At 46.4% G+C, this 20,325-nt stretch overlaps 1 protein-coding gene across 18 annotated transcripts in view; it reads right to left on the bottom strand.

Moving 5' to 3' along the window:
* Positions 1–982: 982 nt before the first annotated feature.
* Positions 983–20,325, bottom strand: part of Fbxo34 (F-box protein 34) — a 131,343-nt gene continuing 112,000 nt past the window's right edge. For 9 of the 18 annotated variants that reach the window (XM_076544867.1, XM_076544858.1, XM_076544857.1 and 6 more), the window contains one exon: positions 983–3,766. In XM_076544867.1, coding sequence (XP_076400982.1) covers positions 1,606–3,756 — 2,151 coding nt within the window. In that variant the 5' untranslated portion in view covers positions 3,757–3,766 and the 3' untranslated portion in view covers positions 983–1,605. Of the gene's footprint in view, positions 3,767–7,257; positions 7,398–18,027; positions 18,250–20,325 lie in introns of all 18 variants that reach the window. The other 9 variants (XM_076544860.1, XM_076544861.1, XM_076544862.1 and 6 more) reach the window with 4 other exon arrangements.

The raw sequence follows: 20,325 nt of genomic DNA, 5'->3' as shown, positions 1-20,325 counted from the left end.
ATTTTTTTTCCAAACCCCAACTTTTGGGAGCTCAGGACTCCTCAGCTTTACTAAGCATCAGACAGCTGGCCACAAGCCTGAAGAGATTCTCAGTGGCTTCTAAGTGACAACGATGGACAGGTTGTGAGAATCCCCTGAACACTGCTTGCTATACAGGGAATATGACACGTACTGGACAGACAAGTTAAAAGCTACCCTCCCTTCTTTCAGATAACATTTTTAGGGTGTGCTTGAAATCTCTTTTAGCCCATGGATGCCTCAAGCTCAGCAGTGTTCTGGCCTTGTCCCCAGAGTTCTGGGATTACAGGCGTGAACCACCACAAACAGCTTCCAAACAAAACTTTAGAAGGACCTTAACCAGGGGTCTGGAGAATGCCACCACAGGTAAGAGCACTGGATGTTCTACCAGAGGACCTGGGTTTGATTCCCAGCACCTACACGTGGGCTCACAACCCACTCTAACTCCAGTTCCAGGGGATCTGATGCCCTCTCTCGGCCTCTTTAGGCATCTGGTGAGCACACATCAAACTTTGGTTGTGGGGTTTCTGTTGTTTGTTATTACAGCTCAATTCATAAGGACCTTAAAACCCCTCCCATTCAGGAGCTGGAGAGATGCCTGGGGTGGAATACTCGGGTTCAGTCTGTTGGCTCACACTGCATGGACCTCAAGCTCCATGGTGCAGCTCGGCTGCCTCAGGCCTCCTCCGGTGCCGGCCCTCAAAAGGCAACCCATGCACACACAAAATACATCTTTGGGTTACAATGGCTCAGCAGTTAAGAAAACTAGTTGCTCTTGCAGAGGACCCAGATTTGGTTTCCAGCACACTTTCAGATTCCCAGTACCGCCCACATTTACGCATAAAATCTTTAAAGATTATATCCCACCCCCACCCTCCAAATCTTTGTAAACTCAGGCCCCATTTAAAATGCGCATTCTTTATTGAAGTATTTTTTTAAAAAAAAATTTTTTTTTAACCAGACAAAAGGATGGACAATGTTTTAATCTGACTATTATATGATACTGTCTTATTCTGTGTTGATTATGTTTAGTCAACTGCCATAATATACAATATTGGATTTTCATCACATTATTTACAGAGGGGCCAATGCACTCATCTCCAGGTAAAGGCGCTCAGGTTTAATGTGCACTTTCACAGCCCCATGAAAACACAACCATTATATACACTGTAAACACCACAGGGCATAAAATCCATCTGCAAACATTCTCACAGGATCAAGCATACAAGGTGTAAGGTAAGGTGCCCAATTTTCTGTTTTAGGCATAATTCTCAGAGGTTTTGCTTTCTTTTCCACTCAAGTACAGAGCCAGTACTGGAACACTTCAGATCCCTTTGTGGAGACTACCTGGTGACCTCTGAATGTCCTTGATGGAGGCAAACAGGCAGAGTTCTTCCCGGCTGACAGGGTTAGATGTGAGGCACCACGACACGAACCATGGAACGCATCTCATGTACAGTTGGTAAAGTCAGAGTTGAAAAACTGCCCAGCGACGGCAGTCTCATCTGAGCAGACTCCTGACGGGGAGGAGTCGGGGTCTCAGGGTTGACTGGGTGTTTCACAGGCCTATGGCCTCTCGCCTGGACTTCAGTACTCCTCTTCCGGCTCGCCCCCTCGGGACTTCTTATGGAGTGCCCGATTGAAGCTGTGGCAGGCAGGTAACCAGTGATTGTCATGGAGGCCCAGCTTACAGCCGGGAAAGGCCTTCTGAGACCGGTGGCAGCACATCCAGTACCCAGGCCCGTAAGGCAAGGCCTGGCAGTAGGGCTTGGGGTGCCACCGGCACAGGGACACATCCCCTTTCACATACTTTTTCTTGCACTGCTTGCAGGGGTCTTCTCGATAGCGTGGGTCTCGAACCCACCGAGAATCTGCTGGCCTGATGTTGTAGTATTCGATGATGAACTTGAAATAGCGGCAGGTACATTTAAGAACTGCTAAACTCCTGGTGGGGAGTAACCTGAAGATTTTAACCATGATGTGGTGAGGCAGGCATACCATGTATTGCTGAGGCTCCAGAAGTTGCTGGATTTTAAACCTGGTCTCCAGGAAGTCCTGAGACACCTGCTTCTTCCAACTGGATGCCTCAAGCACTGGTAGCGTACTGTCCACCAGAGAGGCTGCCGGGACAGGCGGCTCCACAGAAACCTCTTTCTCCTCACAGACACGGTGGCCCTCACCAGCATCTTGAGGCTTACTGGCCTCCGAAGCCTCCTGTGTTGTGTGTTCGTCCAACTGGGAGCACTCTTGCTGGTCCTGTCCCGGTGACAGGAAAAACAGCATCCCTGGAAGAGGCTCTTCAAGGGGGTCTAGAGCAGAAGGCTGGGCTTTCTCTACTGTGCACACAGTGATGCTGATGCACACAGGCTCCTTTCTCTGGTCAGGACTGTGGCTCCCGAGTGGAACAAGGGCTCTACTCATACAGTTGACAGCAGGTGTGGGCAATTCGGGGGCTTGGAGACAGGTGTGAGAAGAAAAGGGCAATTCTTCAAATTCACCTGTCATTTCTATGTCGTGCCTGCTGCAGTTTTTCACAGCTGTGTGCTGACCTGGCTCTAATTCTGCACTGTCCACATGAAAGCTCACACCTGCTGGCAGTGAGGGACAGCCCGGAGACGTACCATCCCAGGCCTGGTCACTCCCAGAACAACAGTCAGCAGTGGAGGGTCCTTCACCCACAGACAGTGACTGCATGGGGTGTCCCTCGATGTCGGGGGCGTCATCGTCGCCGGCGTCCTCGGTGCCTTTTTCCTTTGCGTCACTGGCCTGAGCACCACTGGTGAGCAGCACCCTGCCGACGTGCCGACGGAAGCTGTTACTCCGTGACAGGGTCCCAGGTTCCCGCTGGCCCTGGTGCTTTAGACACTCGGACTCCAGCCTGGCCACCATGTCAAGGACACGGACTGGCTCGCTCTGTGGCCTGCCAGCCTCGGGATTCCCTCTTCCCGTGGGTTCTTCACAGGTTCCTGGAGCAGAGCAGGGCTCAGGTGCAGGTGGCACACCTCGGGACTGGCCAGTGATCTTCACAATAGCAGGCGAATTTGTGCAGGTTTTTGCACAGCTAGCTAGCAGAGCAGTGGCCCTCTGCTCAAGGAAGGCAACCATCTGTATCACCGACAGAGGCCGCCCCGTATAGACACCATCCCCACTGTCACTGACATAATGCACAGAACAGTGCTCGATGCCACATGCGAAGGGCTCCGGCTGGTAGCACTGGCCGTTGATTTCTCTCATCCTTTCTAGGTGCACCTTGGCTCTCTTAAGATCCCCTGACTTTTTCCTTCTTTTAGTGGCTCTCCCATCGATATCCCAGGAGCTCTTGATCTTCATAGGCCCTATCATCCTACTGCTGCACTGGTGGGCTGCAAAGAATGCAATCTTCTCCTTCGTGTTCCCAGGCTTGACGATAGCCCAGCTCCCAGGCAGCCCTTCTTCTTCACTCTGGTGGACTGTTGCAGACGGCACATTCTTTTTGGCTTTCACATTCAAGCTGTTCTCCACAGGCCTCTTCCCACTCATACTGCACAGAACATTTGGAGAAAGGATCCCAAAAGGTTTTCTAGATGTTGCTTTGCCAAGGGAGGCTGAAGGAAAGACAGTTGGTTTCATGTAGTTAGCTTTGCCCTTTTCATCACTGACAGAGTTTGGGTGGCTCACAGGCGTTCGCAGCAGGGTGTCCTTGCTGACTTCGAGAGGGTGCTCTCTCTTTTGGAGTTTCCAGTATGGCTTAAGGTGCATAACAGATGCCCTGGAACAGGAGAGAACAGAACTGACTTAGGTGCAGCTTCTAGCAAGAGAAATTTGTTTTCCCAACTTTTAAAGTCTTTACCAAAAGTCACAGTTCAGCTTGTTAGGGCTAATAGTTACCATAAATGAATCCTTTAAGTGAGTTGATGTACTGAGACTGCTTCCTTATCGCATCTAGGCACAGAGGTAGGAGGACTAAAGAACTCCCCTGACCCCAAGATTATTCATTTCATCTTGTTTTTAGGAGACAGGGTTTCATGGAGACCAGGCTGGACCAGGACTTTCTAATTCTCCTGCCTCATAATCGCAAGATTACATGCAGTGTTGGGGATTGAACCCAGGACTTTGTAGATACTAAGCAAGTACCCTACCAGCTGAGTTACAATCCCAGCACCCCAGCACCACCACCTCTGCTTCCCCATAACTAGTCTCTCATCACATAGCTCATGCTGGTTTCAAACTTGTGATCCTCCTGACTCAGCTCCCCTCAATGCTGGGACAACAGGTATGCATACCACACCCAATCCTAGTAGATTGTTTGTGTGGTGGTGTTTTTTTTTTGTTTGTTCTGAGAGTGTCTCAGTTTGTAATCCTGGCTGTTCTGAAACTCCCAAAAGATCTGTCTGCCTTCCAAAGTGCTGGGATTAAAGGTGTGGCAGCAACTTTTAGCCCCTAGTATATTTTTAATTGTTATCTTTCTAGGTCATCACAACTTGCAGTTTATTGGCTGCATGTAAAAATAATTATTTCCTCAACCCTTCCCAGAGTGTTAGCTATTCTGCTGTCTATGACTTTTCACTTGTTTGCAGTGGGCTTCATCTATAGAATCTACAGATGTGAATTATCTGAACTGTCCATCCTTACTGTCCTTTTGACTAAGACAAGTGTCAGATCTAAGTGTCACAGCTGTAGCTATCTTAAATAAAACATGGAGCCCATATTCGTCACTAATTCTGAAAACATCCAACTAGTCCAGACAAACAAAACAAAAGCCATGGTGCCTTTCTTTCTTTCCTGGCCAGGGGGTAAGGATGAAGGCATTTCGGAAATGAGACAAAGATGATTACTGGACACTGTCCTGTGTCCTGGTCTCTGCTATCATGAGTAGCTAGACGGGGAATACAATCCGGGCAAGGTGTTTCCTCTCTGGGTCTGTGTAGATATGCTAGCTGAAGGATTGAAATACTAAATAGCCCAATGACACCTACCCTAGCCCTTGCCACAAAAACTCCCTAGGATTGAAGAAAGTGTGTTTTCTAGAGATGTCTGGTCTCCTGAAAAAAAAATCCTACCAACCAACATAAAGCTCTGAGGTCACAGGTCTGTGACAAGGAGTGAGGCCACACTCGCAGACCTGCGCAAGGAGATGATTCGAGTGGAGATGATCGCTTCGGTCAAAGACTCAGGAAGAGTGTCAACTTTCCCCCTTCCCTTGGTGGACCTAACAGTTCTGAGACAAAAACTAGGTTCTGGTAAGACTCTGACCACAAACATCTGAGTTTTGGTTGAAACTGGTGGTGAATTAAGGATATAATGCAGGGTACCAGAGCATCTGTTACAAAAAATAAAAACAGATGGTAGCACTTTGCCCACCGCCATCCCACTCTAGAGACAAGCACAGTGGAAAGTTCCAGCTAGGTTTCTATGGCTGCCAGTTTCTTCATTACTTAATTAGAACCTTGTCCATGCCAGGCATTATCTGTGCTAGGTAAGTACTCCATCACTGAGCTACAAAATTCTATTTTCAAAGTTTGCTCTACTTAGCTAGGCATGCTGGCACGTGCCTACAACCCCAGCAGCCACCGTATGTAGAGACAGAGACAGGAGGTTGAGGACTGAGATGGTGTGAGGACAGTGTCCATTGTGGGCACCCTCAGCTACACAGTGATTCTGAGACCAGCGTGGGCTACATGCCTCTGTTTTAAACAAAGTCTGCTATAATCAAGCCCTCCTCTCTTGTAATGAAATGCAAAACTATATAGCACCTACACATCAGAAGGGCCCATCCATCAGTTCCCCAGGACTGGGCCCAAGTTCTGTGTTAAATCTTACACTAAAGTTGGAAGGGACTTTGGTGACTGCCACATCTTCTAACAAAAGCTGTTGGTGGGGCTTTGACTTCGGCAGGGGAGCTACAGGAGTGAGGAGAACTGTGTGACAGGAAGCAGAGGAAAGTGTGTGCGCATGCATCTACCCTAAGCTGGGTAAATAAAGATGGACTTCTTTCTCTCTCCCGGAAACAGTAAGTGAGGGCCTTGTTACTGCCCAGGCCTTTAGCCTCAGCTGCTCAGGTTTTCAACAGTACCTTCCAGGTCTGCTTTCTTTCCTGACTCTTGACATCAGAACTCCTCAAGGTTCATTCTGTTTACAGACCATGATTCCTTTTAGGTGATGTCTAGATGACCATTCCTAACTCTAATTAGTTCCCACACATGGATGACTCTCCATCTTGCCATTTCCTGTGGCCTACTGTTTGTTGTCAGGTAGACCTGCTCACCTGGATGTGAGTAAGAACCGCAAAACCCAACACTACTAAGTTGATGACAGACAACCTCAGGTACCCACACTAGCAAGCCAGAAACGGAGTCACTTAGGTTCCTCCTCCCTGGTCCCTACACCAGGTCACTAAAAGAAGTCCTCAGCATCCCTAGCACAACTGCCAGGTTATCAACCATTTCATCTCTGTTGCACTGCCGGTGGTTACGAGACAGAGCACTAGAGTCCATGCCAGGCCATCTAGCAGCTTGCCCTCCTGTTTGTCCTGCTTCTTTATAGAACTGTTAGGATGGGACCAGAAAGATGAATGCTGATCACATCACCAACCAATTTTAAAGCAACAAGATCCATACAACAACAGCTGCAGAACTCACTCACGTGAATAGCTACCCTACTTAGCACTACCAGCCACTCAGGACTGGATACTTGCACAACTGTAAGACACGGTCACTGCTGCAGAGAGACAGAAAACTAAACAATTGCAACGGCATGTGAGGTACTGTGAGGTACATACCACTCTGTGGGGTGGTATGGGTACTGTGAGAGTCCAGGAGGGAAGAAGAAGAGAGGAGGAGTGGGCATTCTGGAGGTGAGGCCACCAGCAGAGCTTGAGGGGAAATGGGTTTAGAGGCCCTGACTTTTCTTTCTTTCTTTCTTTCTTTCTTTATTTTTTTTTTTTGGTTTTTCGAGACAGGGTTTCTCTGTGTAGCTTTGCGCCGCCTTTAATCCCAGCACTCGGGAGGCAGAGGCAGGAGGGTCTTTGTGAGTTCAAGGCCAGCCTGGTCTACAGAGCGAGCTCCAGGAAAGGTGCGAGGCCCTGACTTTTTAAGCTAAAGCCTTGAGAGAAAACATACAGAGTCCTAAGAGGCTCAAAAGAAGACGTTTTGGGGAAATGCAGGTAAGCAGAGTCTGAGCTAAGGCACCAACAGTAGGGAGATGGGATGTAAACCAGCAAGATTCGAATTTCATTACGATTAGAGGACAGAGGAGAAGTACCAAGGGTCCGTCCTATGGCTTTGGCAACTAACTCTCCATGAAGAATGGCTCCTCTCTGGATGGCAGCAGATGGCGGGCCAGGTCTGCAGAAGGGAAGGCAGAGGGAAGTTGGGTTTCTCAGAACTGTGCGGCTCGAGAGCCTGTAAAACAGTAGATAAGAAGTCAGGTAGACTAGAGGAAAGGAGGAAGCCGGCTGCCACTGAGGGATTTCAATTAGAGATTGAAACTAGTTGTTCAATCTCTATTTGAACTAGAGGGTGAAGAACTGGATGCACGAGTGCATGCTCTCACCCCCCAGACTATCTCAAAAAACCCAAACCAACAAAAACGAGACTAGTCACTACCAGAGTCTGGAACAACACACGGTGCACATGTTGAAAAGTAAGTAAGTGGTCGGTAATTAACCCGCTGTGAGGAGCTGTGATGGGAAGCAGAGAATTCTATCAGAGGACCTTTTGGAAGCTCGGCTGTGAGGGAGAACATATCTGTCGCACTGAATTTGCAAGACTGGTGAAACTAAGAGTCAAGTAACTCAAACTTGGACAGTTTCACATAGTGATGACCAAAACCGAGTTTTCAAAGGCTCTTCAGTATTCTGGTTGGATACCATCTAAGTCCAGCTCGTACACTTGAGAAGAGGGGAGAGACGCTCAGCACTTAAGAGCACTGGCTGCTCTTGCAAGGGGTCTGGTTCCAGCACCCACATGGTGCTCATAATCATCTGTAACCAATGCCAGGGCATCCATGTCCAGTGTCATCTTCTGACTTCTGTGGGCAGCACATTATTTATAAGGTACTGATACACATACATACATGCAGGCAAACACGTATACATAAAAATACATAAATCTTAAGGAAAAAGTGGGAAAACATCTAAATAGTATAAAATCACAAGTTTAGACCACAAAAGATTAAATTTATGTGTTTAAAAATGTGTATGGGGTGAGGTGTAGTAGATTACACTTGTAATCCTAGCATTCAGGAAAGTGAAGAAGGCTGTGAGTTCAAGGTCAGCCTGGCCATAGCAAGTTCCATGCCAGCTTGGGTTATGATGTGAGACTTATCTTACCCCTACCACCAGCCAAAAAATTGTGTATGAACACCACCGCATCAAAAAGTCAAAGTAAGGTTGTCATATGTCCAGTGCCGGGAATCAAGTCCACAGCCTTGCACGTGCTGAACAGGCAAAGCGCCGAGCTGCATCCCTAGCACTTGGTCTTTTGAGGTAGGGACTACAGTCCAGGCAAGAGTCTGCCTGTCTCACCTCTCACTTGCTCGGATTACAAGTGCCAAATAATAACTCTATATACAGGGATAAACTTGATCAATAAGGATTCAAAGGCAACATGTGATGAGAATAAGAAAAAGGGCTAAGAATATTTTAAAGATCCTGTCTAAAATATTTTTTTAAAAAAGCTTTCAGGCTGGGTGGTGCTGGCACACACCTTTATCCCCAGTACCTGGTACGCAGAGGCAGGAGGATTTCTCAGTCTGAGGCCAGCCTGGTCTACAGAGTGAGTTCCAGGACAGAGAAACCCTGTCTCAAAAAACAAACAAACAAAAAAGGTTTCTAGAAAACAAGTACAAGAACTGTATCTTCTTCCTCAGACCATCACACAAATGGTTAGCAATTCTAGTGGCATACTTGTGCGTGTGCGTGTGTGTGTGTGTGTGTGTGTGTGTGTACACGTGCGTGTGCGTGTGAAGGGTGGTGGTGGTGGTGGTAATGATTTATAGCTCCACCTTGATTGTCAACTTGATGGGACCTAGAATCACCACAGAAACCAATCTGTGGGCATGTCCATGAGAAGCTCCTAGATTCGGTTAACTGAGGTGGAAGATCTACTCTAAATGTGAGGTCCCAATTGCCTGAGGAGGAAAAGGACAGTTACTCATCACTGCCTCCTGCTCCTCCCGCAGCCACCGGCCGCAGGAACTGTATCTTCTAGAACTGTGAATCAAAATCAATCCCCCCTTCTCTAAGTTGCTTTCGTCTGGTATTTTGTCACAGTAAAAAGAAAAATAATCAAGTCATGACTTCTGCAGACCCAGAGCTAGGTCATGATAAAATTAAGATATTAAGAATAAAACGAGCCGGGCGTTGGTGGCGCACGCCTTTAATCCCAGCACTCGGGAGGCAGAGCCAGGCGGATCTCTGTGAGTTCGAGGCCAGCCTGGGCTACCAAGTGAGCTCCAGGAAAGGCGCAAAGCTACACAGAGAAACCCTGTCTCAAAAAACCAAAAAAAAAAAAAAAAAAAAAAAAAAAAAAAAAAAAAAAGAATAAAACGGCAAGCTCGGGGCTTGAGAGATGGCTCAGTGGTTAAGAGCACTTGGAGCCCTTGCAAAGGATGGGAGTTGGATTCTACAGCTCCAATTCCAGAGGATCCACTAATGTCCTCTCTGGCCTCTAAGGCTATCAGGCATGAATGTGGTTCACATACATTTATGCAGGCAAACATTCATACACATAAAGTAAGAATAATTAAGTCCTAAAAACATGTAGAACCTCTTAGGATCACTTTCCTTCTTTAAAAAAAGGGGGGGGGGTTGGGGGAGCAACCCAACGTGGTGGTTCATACCAGTAAATTAAATTAAACACTTAGGAGGATGAGGCAAGAGAATCAAGACTTGAGAGGCTGGCCTGGACTACACAGTAACACAAAAGAAAACAAATTTCAAATGTCTCCCACAGGTGGCTGCTGGGCATGCTAGCACCCACACCTGTACCCAGCTACTCAGGAGGATGAGGTAAGACTACGTTAGCTCTGGAGCGAAGAGCCAGCATGCACACCACATCAAGGCCTCAAACAGAAGATGGAAGTAACAACAAAACGTCTAGGTTCATCTACAGTACAAATAAAATTATACAGGATTCTGAGGGCATTCATAAAAGAGCTTTTATCTCTGAAGTGAGGTCAGTTTTTCTTCCATGCCAAACAGCAGAGTGATGCGCTGAGACAGGCATTATCAGAGCAGTAGTTTTAAAGAAGGCACAAGACACTCCACTGCTGTTAACTGAAAAGGTGCTCAGGCCAGAAAGGTGTGAACAGACAGAGGCACAAGGAAAAAATGCACCTCACATCTATCTCTAAGCACAAGGAAAAATGCACCCCACATTCTAAGTACTGACAGAATGCACCCAACTCCCACAGAACACTAAAAAAAACCCTCTATGTGGGAAAAGAGCTTCTTACAACGAGCTCAGAAGACTAGGGGATGGCTTTGTCAGGAGAGTGTCAGCTATTTTCTTTCCGTTTAAAAGAACAGAGTCTCACTATGTCGCTCAGGCTGGTTTTGAACTCAGGGGCTCAGTATCCTCTTACCACCCAGGTAGCCAGAGCCATAGACACCTGGCATTGCCCATTCACCAATGGATTCACAGGAACATTCACCAAAGCATTTGTGGCTGAATTTGTCCCAGGGTGGTTAAATGGTTAGTAATGAACAATGGGGGAAAAAATCTCCTGTTATTTCCTAGTTGATGGCGAAACCAAGAGAGCGAGCGAGCACAACAGGGAGGGAGGAGGGCCTTTGGGAGCGTGCAGTTCTAAAGAGTTTGATGTCCAGAGCGTCCACCTTAGGACTGGCAGTGGTACTACAGACAGCAGGGCCCACTCGACTCAGGGTTGATAGTTACAGAAACTTTATACCATAAATCAGACCAAACAAAACTAAGTTTCAGAAAATGAGTAATTGATGATAGACTCCAGAGAACAATGAAACAGCCACGCACAGGAATTACAGTGAATTAGCACTTGGCCCCCAAAGGCTCATTGGAAGTCATTAGCTCTTCTTTTAAGGCCTCTGTTTAAATTGTCACATTCTGAGGTACTGGGGGCTAGTCTGCAACAGACAAACATTAAAGTGTGTATAAAAACTTCCCAGGTTTAATATGCCTTGAAATCACATGAAAGAAAAATAATGATGGATCACACTCCTTTAATCCCTGAATGAGGGAGATGCAGAGGCAGATAGATCTCTGTGAGTTTGAGACCAGCCTGGTCTACAGAGTGATGGAAAGAGACAGGGGAGAGAGGAGATAAAGGGGAGAGAAGAGAAAGAAAGAGGGAGGGATAGAAGGGGAAAAAATAGGAAAGCTAACTGATAGAAACTCTATATAATCCAAGATGACTCAAGACCTCATTGGTGAGAATATAGTGGACAAAGTTCTAACTTACTAAAAGATAGATATGGACAGGGAAGAATGTTATCATTCCTGTTAATTAAAATCTCTTTCATAACAAGCACAGTGATCATCTACTTTTTTCTTTCCAGTCAGCAAACCTTTGAAACACTGATCAAAGAAAATGGACCACTCCTGAGGAAACGGCACATGTCTTCAAAGTCTGTCACAGTTTCAAGAGATCCACAAACCAGCCCTCTGAAGTTCATCAGGATCTGCAGACTTACGTCATGCAGTACTAACTTACAGATCACTTGTCTATCAAAATGGAAAACAAACCCCGGGCCAGGGCTGTGACTCACTGGCACAGTGCTTGTTTAGTATGCAGGAAGTCCTGGGTTTGATCCCAGCTCTGCACAAACCGGAAGGTGGTGGTACAGCTGGGAGGTGAAGGCGCCGAGTCAGACGCTCAAGACAGTCTCCAGCTACCCAGCTAGTTTGAGGCCAGCTTGGACTACATGAGACCCTCTTAAAAAAAATAAATACAAAATAAGAAGCCTCTTAAAAGATGAGCAAGCCTGACCTCAGTTTGATCCCAGGAACCCACTGTGGAGGAAGAGAACAGTTGTTCTCTGACCTCGTGTGCTATAGCACATGTGCGCTTATGTGTACACGCCCCCACACCCACACACCCACACACACACACACACACACACACCTACACACACACTCTGAAGAACTGCCTTGAAAACGACAGGGCAGAGGAACATGGTCATTTTAGCTCTTCTCCAAAGTACGGAAAGCAGCACACTCATCTGTTCAGTAATGAATTTTAAATACTAGCTCAAACTACGGGATAAGAGGGAAAAAGAGAATTTGTCTTCGGAAAAACTCTAGGGTTGGAGAGACGGCTCTGTTGGTCAAGTGCTTGCCTTATCAGCATGAGGGCTGAGTCTGACACCAGGGCCCACATAAAAAAGCCCGGCATAGTGACATTCACTTGAATCCAGCACTGAGGATGTAGACAGTGGGGTTCAATCAGCCTACCCTACTCGTCAAGTTCTAGGCCAAGAGGAAAGCCTGTCTCCAAAACCAAGATGAACACTCCCCTGCAGAGAAATATCTATAATTCCTCAGTCCTCTACACACATGTATACACACACACAAGTATAGGATCACATGCATGTGTGTGTGCACATATACATACAAATCTAAACTGCAATTTGGCATAATGTTAGCTGCAGAGGCCAGGATAAAAAGATAATATGTAATAGTTAGGAGTCACTACAGGCTATCATTTCAGCATACCTAACTCACAGCCAGTAAGGTACTATGCCGTGAAATTCGAAAAGCTGGCTTGTACTCCTGACTTTCCTTTAGAAGGAATTCTAGATGTATTCAGACAGTTCTGAGAAGAAGAAATGGATCTGTGGTGTCACACTGTACCTGTGCAACTGTGCATGCTCGCTGCATGGGCAGCTGCTGCTGTACTTGAGTCATTTAATACTACGGCCCCAAAGCCTTGCTCAACACCGTTGATTTGAATACTGTATTTTATATGAGGGAGCCTTAATACAGGAAAGGGATGCTATAATGTGATACCTATCTGTACTGTCCAGAGTGGCTCAATCAGATCACTCTGGCTTTGAATTAGACCCAAGACATTAGAATAGTACAATAAAGTGCACATGCACACATGCGCACACACAGACACACACATGCACAAATCAGCTTCTATTCACTAAAAACATTACACAATTATTTTCTAAAACTATTTAAAAACTTAACATGCTGTTAAACTGCTGAGAAACTTAAATTCTGCACTGGCAAAATGGCTCAGTGGTTAGGGGCTTGCTGCTAAGTCTGAGAGGCCGAGTGCCATCCTTGGAACCCACATACTGGAAGGACAGAAGCCATCTCCAAAAGCTGTCCTTTCATCTCCCTCCGCACCACTGCGCACGCGCACGCATGCACACACATTAGGAGCTGGAGAGATGGCTCAATGGCTAAGACACTGGTTGCTCTTTCCGAGGACCCAGGTTAGATTCCCAGCACCAGCATTGTGGCTCACAACCATCTGTGGTTCCAGTTCCAGAGGATCCAATGCCCTCTTCTGGTTTCCACAGACACTGTATTCATGTGGTATTCACAGACATAAGGGCAGACAAAACACCATACACATAAAAGAAAAATAAATAAAATAGCAAAAAATGTTTTAAAAAACCTTAAATTTTGTCTCAACTTTTATCTTCTATATCTCCATCAACAGTCCACGGGTATTTTTTTCTTTTTCTTTTCTTTTTTTTTAAATTTATTTATTACGTATACAGTGTTCTGTTTGCATGTGTCCCTGCAGGCCAGAAGAGGGAGCCAGATCTCATTACAGATGGTTGTGAGCCACCATGTGGGTGTTGGGAATTGAACTCAGGACCTCTGGAAGAACAGCCAGTGTTCTTAACTGCTGAGCCATCTCTCCAGCCCAGTCCAAGGGTATTTTAAAGACTCAGGTAATCCTTACATGGCACTGAGGTTAAACAAGTTCTGAAAGAAGAGAGGCAGTAAGAATCCATGAAGGCAAAGATCGCACACAGACCTGAAGAAAATCTCCACTACAGTCCCAGGACAGAAATGCCACTGAGCTGGCAACCTCTCCTTTCTGGGCTGCCAACTTCAGCTATTTGCTTTAAATAAAATACTTCTGTGGTGACTAGGATTCTGGATATATTCTTTCAAATGATACGAAAGTATCATCACGTTACAAACATTAACAGAAGACTGTGGAGAAGGCCCTGGATGACACCAAATGAGCCCCAGATGCCATAGTGTAGTCAAGTGGAAACTGGGCCTTTCTGTAAACTGGAAAGCCTACCAAACAGTATTCTCCAAGCCTCTTTTCTACAGAAGGGGGAGGGGTACACACATGTGTAATCCTAGCACATGAGACATGAAGGCAAGGAGGACTGTCCTGAGTTTGAGGCCAGCCATGGCTATAAAACAAACACTAGGCAAGACTGCGTCTTGAAAAAGTCCCCACTCCAGAGAAAACGGAACAAAACAAAGCAAGCAAACACACCATAAAACCAATGCCTTCAGTAAGTAATGCCCAAGCGACCTGTACTAGTACTTTAGTACCAACGACTTCATTGCTCGAATTTCAAATCGAGTCCAGAACTCAGACTTGAGAAAATAAGCATGCGCATTCACTTTAAAAACTCAAGTATAGCTGGGCATACACAGCTCAATAACAGAGCACTTGGCTAGCATTTTAAGGCCCTGGACTCAACGCCCCCAGCACCGTAGAAAAAGAAAACAAGAAAAGCAAGCAGGAAAGGCCTTAAAACAGCTACACGTGGTATCCACACAGAGACGTACATGTTAATTTGAGAACAAACTAAACCCTAACAAGCTGAGAAAGGAGTGTCATTAAGTAGTCTAAGACAGCACCCTACCTAGACAAACCATAGGGAATTTGAAGTTGGCCTGTTACCAACTAGTTACTCAATATACACTATACCAAAAATCTTAACACCGAATCCTGTCCCTGCTACCCGGGGTCCTAGAGGACACTAACTCAACAAAAATACAGTGAAATGAAAATGGACTTCCTCCTAGGGGTGGTTAGAAGAAAGAAGGAATGTCAGAAGCAGTCACACCCATCTTACAGCCTTTCCTGTATCAAGGACTTGAACTGCTAAGTCACAAAACTGAAACATGCTAAGACATTAAAGGGACTCCTGATGAGACAGAAAAACACTTTCAAAACCAAAACCTACCAACTGCAATCTGGTCAGTCCTGGAGAGCCAGCCAGCAGTTTATAGGAAAACCTGGGAGAACGGGAATTAGGTTAGCCACCAGAGAGATGTACAGAACAGCAAAATCTGGTCCATGGGGGAGCTGTCCAACAGTTCTTCAGACAACCTCCAACTCAAAACAGGAAAAAGGTGAGAGGATATACTCAATAAGAGTCCCTTTTAATAAGAGAAATAATCAACACATAATGCTAGCACTTGGGCGGTAAAAACAGGATCAGGAATTCAAGGCCACTCTGGGCTCTACATGGTAATAATCTGCTAAAGCTTCATTATACAGTTTATTTTTCTATTTCTGTACAGAGCTGGATTTTCCTATTTTACTGTTTTCAAAGAGAGAAAAACAGACAGAAGCATTGGGAAACACTGGAGAAACGAGCCCTGAAACGTTCGTTAGGACATATGCGCAGTGTGGCGTTTACACAGCGTGGAGCTACAGGCTCGCTGACTGGAGAGGTCTGGGGGGCGAGGCCGCTCTGCGCCCTGACTCCCACAGCTGCCCTACTCCTTCCTGGTTCAGACAATGGGCACCAACATGAGATCTCACTCCACTCCACACCCTTTACTGAAAACTGAACAGGAAGTAAATCAGGAAGCAATTTAAAAAGAAAGAAAAGGGAGCTACTAGGAAATCAGGTAATAAAAAAGAACTGAAGTAAGAGGGCCAACGGTCAATGGCGACCAATTTCTCTCTTCTTTTTTCTTTTAAAGAAAGCTCAAGATGTACTGTTCAAAGGTCTCACTACCGTGGTCCAGGCTGGCCTTGAACTTGAGAGCTTCTAAGTGATAGAATTACAGGCATGAACCATTAAAGCTGGTTCAATCAATTTACTTCTTAAACACATGATTTTCTTTCTTTTTAAGGTGTGTGTGTGTGTGTGTGTGCGCGCGCGCGCGCGCACATAGGGAAAGGGGAATGTATACCTACCACAGCACATGTGTGGCGGCCAGAGGACAATTTGCAGGAGTCTATTCTCTCCTTCTACCATGTGGGATCTATGCCTCAAATCAAGTATTTTTCTGATTCTTAGTATTCTCTTCCTTTCTAGTTTTTAGGAGTCTATTTATCAGAAAGTTTATTGGCTTTTTTAGTTTGGCTTTTTTATTTTTAAAAATCTATGTAGACATGCCTTTGGACAGCTGTGTTTGGCAAAGTGAAGAATCATGGGGAGACCTTACACTGTTTCTGGTTAAAACTTGGTGTCTTTATACTGTAAAAAACAGGAACCTTCTAGACATGGAACTAGTTTCAAAATGTAAGGACGTGGGGCTGGAGAGTTGGCTCAGTGGTTCAGAGCATTTGTTGTTATAAAGGCCCTGGGTTCAATTCCCAGCACCCACACGGAGGCTCACCACCTCTTTGGGCATCAGGCACATATGTGATGCACAGACGTACATGCAGGCAAAACACTCATAAACATGAAATAATAAAAAAAAAAATCTTAAAGAAATGTGGGAACATGGAGGCAGGGTGCCAAGGTATAGACCAGAGCTCCTCCGGGCCTCTCTTTCCAGGTCCTAGGAAAAGTGAGCAAGTTAAGCTGCATCTCTCAAGTATTTTGCCACAGGAAGGAGAAAGACCGCACAGGAGACACATGGGGAGGAGGAAAATCCAGGGGCTAGAAGAAAACAGAAATGGGATAAGAGAAACGACAAAACTACTTCATCCAAAGTTCCTACTTTACAAATTCCTTCCCTATCATCCATTTTATAGATACCGAGCAACCACAATCACAGCTAACAACTGCTGGAATTTATGATGCACGGTTTCAACCTTTTCCTTTCCACACTCAGGACAGGATGCTACTTCTCTGCATTGCTTCGCAGTCAATCGTAGGCCACTGGAAAAAGTAAGAAAGCAACACAGATACCGCCCCCCACACCTCCCCTAAACTTAGCAGCACGTGCGTGATATTTAGTAGGGAATGCTTTAAACCTACAGTTCTCACAGCATCTCATTTGGCTTTTTCTGTTGCTGAGTCACTTCTATCTTGGGGCCATTCTTCCAGCTGATCCTCTTTCTCCATCCACTCTGTTAGTGGTCCTGATGTGAGTACACTCTGGGTCAGCCCCTCACCATCGGTACTCATGCAACCATTAGGCAGAAAAGGAGATAAGCACTCGGAAAATGACACCAGCTCAAGACCACTGTGCTGGGCAGTTTTCATCAGCGTGGCACAGCTGAAGATCAGGGACACGGAACTTCAACTGAGGAACTGTCCCCATCAAAATGGGCCTGCGGGGCACACCTGTGGAGCATTTTCTGATTAATGGAAGAGGAAGCACCCCATTGTATGTAGGTGGTAGCATCTTTGGACAGGTGGCCCAAGGGTATCTAAGAAAGCAAGCTGAGCAAGCCATGGAAAGCAAGCCAGCAGTAAGCAGCATTCTTTCATGGTCTCTGCTTCAAGTACTGCCTCCATGTTCCTGCCCTGGTGTCCCTTAGTGATAGACTGTGACTTGGAAGTATATATCAAATAAGCCCTTTCCTCCCCAAGGTGCTTCTGGTCAGTGTTTTTTATCACAGCCACAGAAAGCTAACTAGGACAATCCAACAGTCACAGATATAGCCATTACATCATAGCTCAACATTCCTGATACACTGGTGCAAAATGGAACATGTTTTCTTTTAATAAAAGATATAAATAATGAGGTAACTAAATGCCCACTATGAAAACATTTAGCAATATGGTTTACTTCAGGCTCTAGTACTTCATCCCACCATGTGTGAACAACACTTATATCTATCTCAGTTTTAGACAGCTTATTTAAGACAATCTGGAAAAAAGAGTTCTCCATCTAAAAAAAATTTTCAGTGATTAACAAAAAACATTACCTGGAAACAACTGACGCTAACTTGCAGTACCCAGGGTGTTATGGAGAACTGAGGTCTAGACCTAGCTCGCACTCAGGTAGACCCTCTACAAGCCAGGTCTCTCCGCCAGGCATGAGCGCCACAAGCCTGTCATCTGAGCCTTCAGGAAAAAGGCTCAGGAGTCTAAGGTCATCTTGGACTAACAGCAAGCTCAAAGCCAGTCTGGGCCACATGAGATGCTGCCTAGAAAAAAAGAAAGGAGGAAAGAAAAGAAGAAATAAATAAGGAAAGAAAATCAGTTCTTATAGTGAAAGTAACATTTATTTTGCCTTCGAACAGAATGTACAGTTAAGAAAAATATTAAACACCCTAAGATAACCAAGTATCACATTCTTAGTTCTTGAATTCACTAGGAAAATATTTTAATGCCTAAAGATAGATAAGCTTCAATGTACTAAAAACCTTAATTTCATGATGGTAAAATGAAATCTCAACAATGTGCAAATGAAGATTTCAGCAGCAGTTAACAGAGAACAGTGGAGAGAATTGCCAGGTTCTCTTAGAACGCCAAGCCTACCTATCCAGGTGTGATGGGAGCCTGTGCTCCGAGCCTTGTGAAGAACAATCATGAATTTGAGGCTAGCCTGTCCAAGACAGAGACAGACAGGCACACACCCAGAGGGGGAGAAGGGAGGGGAGGGGAGGGGAAAGAGACGGAAGGGCGGGGTACACAAGCATGCACCAGAGTGCCCGCCCAAATGATAAAATGAAATCCTACAGAACAAACTGGGATTTGCACTTAGACTGCATGTGTTACCCTCGGTTTCAAACCAGTATTAGCGAAATTGATATCAAAAGACTATTTTGCTTGTTATAAAAGCAAAGCACACATATGATCACAGAACATAACTAGAAAACTGTATATACATTGAAGGACATCAATACATTTGTTCTTTGGGATGGAACTCATTACTCGAATTAATATCGTATGACTTTAGATCAGCAGTCATTCAGTGCAGGAGAAGATGAGAACAGTGTAGGAAAAGCTATTAACAGATATAAACCAGAGAGTTAACAAAAAAAGGAACCACAAAGGAAGTAACCACTTCCAAGATGCACCTCCTCCAGCTCTGTCCTCCTCCAGCTCTGTCCTCCTCCAGTTCTGTGTCTCCTCCAGCTCTGTCCTCCTCCAGCTCTGTCCTCCTCCAGCTCTGTCCCTCCTCCAGCTCTGTCCTCCTCCAGCTCTGTCCCTCCTCCAGCTCTGTCCTCCTCCAGCTCTGTCCTCCTCCAGCTCTGTCCCTCCTCCAGCTCTGTCCTCCTCCAGCTCTGTCCTCCTCCAGCTCTGTCCCTCCTCCAGCTCTGTCCTCCTCCAGCTCTGTCCCTCCTCCAGCTCTGTCCTCCTCCAGCTCTGTCCCTCCTCCAGCTCTGTCCCTCCTCCAGCTCTGTGCTCCTCCAGCTCTGTCCCTCCTCCAGCTCTGTCCCTCCTCCAGCTCTGTCCCTCCTCAGCTCTGTCCTCCTCCAGCTCTGTCCTCCTCCAGCTCTGTCCTCCTCCAGCTCTGTCCTCCTCCAGCTCTGTGCTCCTCCAGCTCTGTCCCTCCTCCAGCTCTGTCCCTCCTCAGCTCTGTCCTCCTCCAGCTCTGTCCTCCTCCAGTTCTGTGTCTCCTCCAGCTCTGTCCCCCCTCAGCTCTGTCCCTCCTCCAGCTCTGTCCTCCTCCAGCTCTGTCCCCTCTCCAGCTCTGTCCCCCCTCCAGCTCTGTCCCCTCTCCAGCTCTGTCCTCCTCCAGCTCTGTCCTCCTCCAGCTCTGTCCTCCTCCAGCTCTGTCCCCCCTCAGCTCTGTCCTCCTCCAGCTCTGTCCTCCTCCAGCTCTGTCCCTCCTCCAGCTCTGTCCCCCCTCCAGCTCTGTCCCTCCTCCAGCTCTGTCCTCCTCCAGCTCTGTCCTCCTCCAGCTCTGTCCCTCCTCCAGCTCTGTCCCTCCTCCAGCTCTGTCCCTCCTCCAGCTCTGTCCTCCTCCAGCTCTGTCCCTCCTCTAGCTCTGTCCTCCTCCAGCTCTGTCCTCCTCCAGCTCTGTCCCTCCTCCAGCTCTGTCCCTCCTCCAGCTCTGTACCACCGCTGTTGTGGGACACTGAGAGCATCTGGTGGAGCCTGCAGAGAGCAGGCTATTAGAAATGCAGTGCTTAACTGTGAGGGCTTTTCTTCCATCTCATTTAACAAGTATAAAACAATTCCAGCCTCTAATCTAGACGTTCAAGTACACTGTTTCTCCTCTTCAAATTCCACAGTTGGGAAACCTAATTATCTTTCAGCACCAGCCTTGGTCC

This window comes from Peromyscus maniculatus, chromosome 9 (genome assembly GCF_049852395.1).
Source record: "Peromyscus maniculatus bairdii isolate BWxNUB_F1_BW_parent chromosome 9, HU_Pman_BW_mat_3.1, whole genome shotgun sequence".
In the NCBI taxonomy this organism is placed as follows: domain Eukaryota; kingdom Metazoa; phylum Chordata; class Mammalia; order Rodentia; family Cricetidae; genus Peromyscus; species Peromyscus maniculatus.
Note: the sequence above shows the minus strand (reverse complement) of the source record. Positions and strands in the feature narration are given on the sequence as shown.